Source organism: Branchiostoma belcheri, unplaced genomic scaffold (assembly GCF_001625305.1).
Source record: "Branchiostoma belcheri isolate BF01 breed outbred unplaced genomic scaffold, Haploidv18h27 scaffold256, whole genome shotgun sequence".
Taxonomy (NCBI): domain Eukaryota; kingdom Metazoa; phylum Chordata; class Leptocardii; order Amphioxiformes; family Branchiostomatidae; genus Branchiostoma; species Branchiostoma belcheri.
Window position 1 is genome coordinate 148686 of NW_017803861.1, and position 5292 is coordinate 153977.

General features: G+C 42.4%; 1 protein-coding gene across 1 annotated transcript; it reads left to right on the forward strand.

Moving 5' to 3' along the window:
- Positions 1-1800: 1800 nt before the first annotated feature.
- LOC109471736 lies at positions 1801-4367 on the forward strand. Its single transcript, XM_019771086.1, has one exon. The coding sequence runs from the start codon at positions 1809-1811 to the stop codon at positions 2793-2795; it is 987 nt and encodes a 328-aa protein (XP_019626645.1). The 5' UTR covers positions 1801-1808; the 3' UTR covers positions 2796-4367.
- The last annotated feature ends 925 nt before the right edge of the window (positions 4368-5292 follow it).

Sequence of the window (5292 nt, forward strand, 5' to 3'; positions counted from 1 at the left end):
GAACGGTATGTCGTATGACCACCAAATTTTCAGAGAATGGTGTACTAGTAAAAATTTATCATATCCACAATTTTTATGTCGTCATGACGTAATATGACGTCAAAATAACCTGTATATACCTGTTCTAATGATATGGTCCGCCATCTTGGATTTTGGCCAATGACGTCATCAAATTAGCATAAATTATGCATATTTAATGATAAAATTTACATAGAATTATATGGGATGTTATTAATATTAGAAACCATGAGTAACTTGACATAAAACCCATAAAATTCTATTGTTGAAACAAAAAGTAATAAATTTAGCAAAAAATGTCTGTCAGAAACCCGTTGCCATGGCAACACAAAAAATTTTGATCTTATTCCAATGATAGAGAATAGACCCATTCGACTTTCACGGATCGCATTGACTGCTTACGTCACAGGGGGGACAATTCGAAAGAATCTTACACGCGGATCGCATAAACTGCTTACGTCACAGGGGGGACAATTCGAATAGAACGGCGTTCTAGAACGCGGCTTGCGGTGTCTCCCCTGGTAGATCAGTCACAAAAGGTAGGTAAGTGTCTATTTTCTCGATAATATACGCGGAAATGACAGAAGAACAGGCACCAACTTTATATGGTGGCATTCCGTACAACCAGTTAAGGTGATTTGCGTTGACACCTGATCTCAAGGCGCTATTTGGGCCGCCGGCGTCGCGTAAATGATTGCCGGTATCGATGCTGGAAATCGACCATGTATACTACACTTTCCTTTGTTACTCAACTACCTCTTTGTCACAGTTAAGTATATAAGATATTGATTAACTTCAAAGCCATGTATCTGCGCCCTTATCTCACTGCACCTTCCCCCTATCCGTACGTACAGCATGGTTTCGGGTATCCTGTTGCGTTCGAGCTTGTAAAAACAACACAAGACAGTTACGACTCTGGAGAAAGACACCATGCCAAGAACATCCTGGCAACCTTCAGGAACACTGTAGTTGTCAACCACCGTTCACCTTACACAGATTCCCTTATGGGAACGAAGAAAAAGATAAACGAAGAAACAGATGGTGGAGGATCCTTGATCTGAATCGCCAGTCTTTGAAATGGCACCCAAAGTGCAGTTATTTCATATGTTCCACTCACTTCGTTGATGGGAAGCCAACTGCCACTCACCCGGACCCCGAGCTAAATCTTGAAGAACGTGGTGCAACAACACCAAAAACACCAACCCGTGGAACGAAAAACGGACTAAAACACCGACAACACAACGCCGTTGGAACGAAAAACGGACTAAAAACACTGACAACACCAACGCGTGGAACGAAAAACGGACTAAAAACACCGACAACACCAACGCGTGGAACGAAAAACGGACTAAAAACACCGACAACACCAACGCGTGGAACGAAAAACGGACTAAAAACACCGACAACACCAACGCGTGGAACGAAAAACGGACTAAAATCACCGACAACACCAACGCGTGGAACGAAAAACGGACTAAAAACACCGACAACACCAACGCGTGGAACGAAAAACGGACTAAAAACACCGACAACACCAACGCGTGGAACGAAAAACGGACTAAAAACACCGACAACACCAACGCGTGGAACGAAAAACGGACTAAAAACACCGACAACACCAACGCGTGGAACGCCACATGCACAACAAAGCACCTCGCCTCGCGATCGACTGACACCGAACAAGAAACGACGTAAATTGACGTACTCGTATAGCCATGTCCACTCGTACGCGCGCCCACTCAATGTAGGGAGTGTCTAAGTTGCCGAGATAAAAGAATGTTATATCATCTATGTCAAAGAGTATAACGGCATTACAAAGAAAGTGTCAAACGCTCCAGAAAAAGGTGAAAGAAATGCAAAAAAAACCCAACATCACCGCAAATTCCATACAAACAGACAGAAAGATGAAATTCTACACAGGTCTCCCAACAGTAGCTGCATTCCACGAACTTTTTCAATACCTGGAACCTAGGGCAAGGAAACTTCGTGTATGGAGAGGGGCCAAGCGGCAAAGCGCAAAAAAGAGGAATATTGCAACACACAGGAAGTTAAAGGACGAACTACTAATGGTCCTTATGCGGAACAGGCTGGGACTCCTAAATGAAGACGTGGCCGACAGGTTTGGTATCTCTCCTTCCGTGTGCAGTAACCTGTACAACACGTGGGTACCATTTCTCAGCAGAGAACTGAAACCACTCATCATCTGGCCGTCAAAAGACGTAGTAAGGGCCAACCTTCCTGCCCCTTTCAAGGCGTATCCGAACGTCCGCTGCATTATTGACTGCACGGAGATTTTCATTGAAACTCCGAAAAATCTGGATAGCCAAGCAGTCACCTGGTCGGACTACAAAAAACATAACACACTAAAGTTCTTAATCGGAATCACACCGAATGGCGCTGTATCGTTCTTGTCGGAATGCTGGGGAGGCAGGGCAAGTGACAGGCACATTACACTGGAGTCTGGATTCCTCGACAAAGTGGAGCCACATGATAACATCATGGCCGACCGGGGGTTCAATATACAAGAGGATTTGTTGTTCCGGCAAGCTTCACTCACCATACCTCCTGGGGCCAGGGGGAAATCACAGATGTCAAGAGGTGACGTCGAAAGGACAAAAAGGATTGCCAACGTGCGAATACACGTGGAGAGAGCAATTCAAAGAGTAAAGACATTCAGAATCCTGAAGAATGAACTCCCCATTTCAATGATACCGCATGCTGATGAATTAGTCACAATCTGTGCAGCAATATGTAATCTTATGCCTCCACTTGTGTAATTTTTTTACACATTTTAGAATCTCCGTGCAGTCGATAATGCAGTGGACTTTCGGATACGCCTTGACGGTGGCAGGAAGGGTGCCATTATCACTATTATGACTACGTCTTTTGACGGCCAGATGATTAGTGGTTTCCGCTCTCTGCTTTCTACCCATGTGTTGTACCAAGGACAGGTAATCTCCAGGCAGATCTTTTGGTGGCAAGACAGTATCCATTGGCCAGAGGAGTGTCCATTAGCCACGCTTGGAGATTAAGGACAGGTACATGGAAGGAGAAATACCAAATGAAGCCCAGCATTAGTGCCTGATGTACTAAGTTCAAGTTGACACGAGAGATATTGTCGCGTTGGCTTTGTTTAGAAATTGATTGACTCCAAACAGTGCTTTCAGACCTTTGTTGTACAAGTGTTTGTTTACCTTGAACGTACCGGCTGCATTAACAACAATACCAAGGTAACAATAGTTTGTAACTATCTCTACTACATTGCTGTTGTATTAATATTGCCCTAGGTTCCAGGTATTGAAAAATTTCGTGGAATGCAGCTATTGTTGGGAGGCCTGTGTAGAATTTGCGGTGATGTTGGGTTTTTTTGGTATTTCTTTCATTGGTCTATTTAAGGTTAACATTCAGTAGTGCCATGTTTTACAATTTGTTTCTAATCTACTTAAAGATGTTTGTAGACCCCGTTGAGATTTAGAAAATATGTATAACTAGCTAGGTCATCTGCGTATAACAAGCAAGGCACTATCTTATTATGCAATATGGGAGGGTTACAAGAATGATCATTAAACTCATTTACTGCCTAATGTATAAATTAAACAGTTTTGAACTCAGGTTACAACCTTGTCGAACCCCACATTTAGTTACGAAAGTTTCGTTAAGACCGCGGCTAGTTTTGGTATAATTTGTTGTTTTGGAATACCGTGATATCTTTGATAGTCATTAAAAATTTGCCCACTATTCCAAGTCCAGTCAATTTTTCAATGTAACTTGCAATTAGCCTTCGGGCGTGGATTTACAATAGACTTATAATAACTCAAATTGAATCATGTCAACATATGATTCATATACTAGTATTCATTGTAATGGATTGCAACGTAACAAAGTATATGCTATTAGAAAATTGAGTTAGAATATTGAGATGTGAAACGATGTAGTTTAATGAAAGGCGACATATTACACTTAGCGGCTTCCTTGCAGGAGTGCATCAGACAAATACTCATCGAAAAAGAATACTATATTAGACTGTACACGTTTCCAGTACTCTTGGTCAAACCCTATTCTCTCACAGATATATCCATGTTCCGTCCAAGAAAAGAAATCAGTGTACTTGTAACCTGTTAGGGCCATTTGACCTTGGCACTGCGTATAATACTTGTGGGTCTTCTTAAGTGCGATGCTCTTGCCATTTCCTACTTCTAGGAAATCTGTCTGATCAAACAATTTGTTAGGGTCACCAAACCTGATCTTGTACGGACATTTTACCTCCAGGCACCCCCATCCACAACAATCGCAATGGACAATTCTATCAGGACTTGCACCGATATACGGGAAATTCTGACACACAAAAAGTCCACATTCCCTAACCTCGACGTTCCGATGTGTTACCATTGTTTCTATATACTTGTCAACTGCAGTCTCTTCTTGGATCTCCCCCCATTTCACTGCTGGTACATGTTGCAAATCACCAACTGTAGTCAATTTCTTTAGTAGACATGACGTATTGATATCTGTATGTCTAGATGACTGAATTGTGTTTACTTTCGTGTAAACGGCGTGGAAATTGGATGCTGTGATCATTCCTTTCCTATAGCTCACCCATTTACTATTCCTTCTTTGTCCTATGGTTTTAGACTCAATGGTTTCCGGGTCCTTGGTGGTGTACATGGAATGTAGTGCATCTAGAAAGTCTAGTTTATGGGCCAAATCATATGTTGCGGCCATATCAGAAACAGAAATGGGATCTTTTTCTTCAGTAGCAACACTTGCCTCTTGGTCACAGTCCTTGTTTGTTTCTAACGCAGTGAAGATGACTGCGTTTGGTAGGATCACCTTCAGTCTGTCTGTTAGTTCATCGATGTTTCCTGTAGCACACGAACCCTGAACGAAGTTTTCTTTCTCCTCTGATCCAACAGGCCTTTTCGGTTGATGTTGGCCTTTGGGTGTTTTCCTAGAAAAGTTCAGTTGTTTCGCCTTCTGTGGCTCCACAGTTCTCTGTGAAGGTAATGCCCATTTGCATGGTAGCTCGGTACAGGAGGGCTTATTATACCCCAGTCGAACCGCCGTCTTGACCCGGAAGAGAAGAGCTGTTACGTGATTGCACATTTCTCCCATTCTGAAAATGCAGAATTAGTTCCTTAGTCACTAGCGATTAGAATATTTCTTAGGAAGAAAAAAGTCATTGACAAAAAGGTGTGAAATACTCGTATATTGAACAAAACGGTGTTACTCCAATGCCAAATGTACCTTATACATGCAAATGTTCAGTCACTCACC

Excerpts from the sequence above, each read along its gene's own strand:
- LOC109471736 (XM_019771086.1), top strand. The coding sequence starts at position 1,809 with ATGTCAAAGAGTATAACGGCATTACAAAGAAAGTGTCAAACGCTCCAG.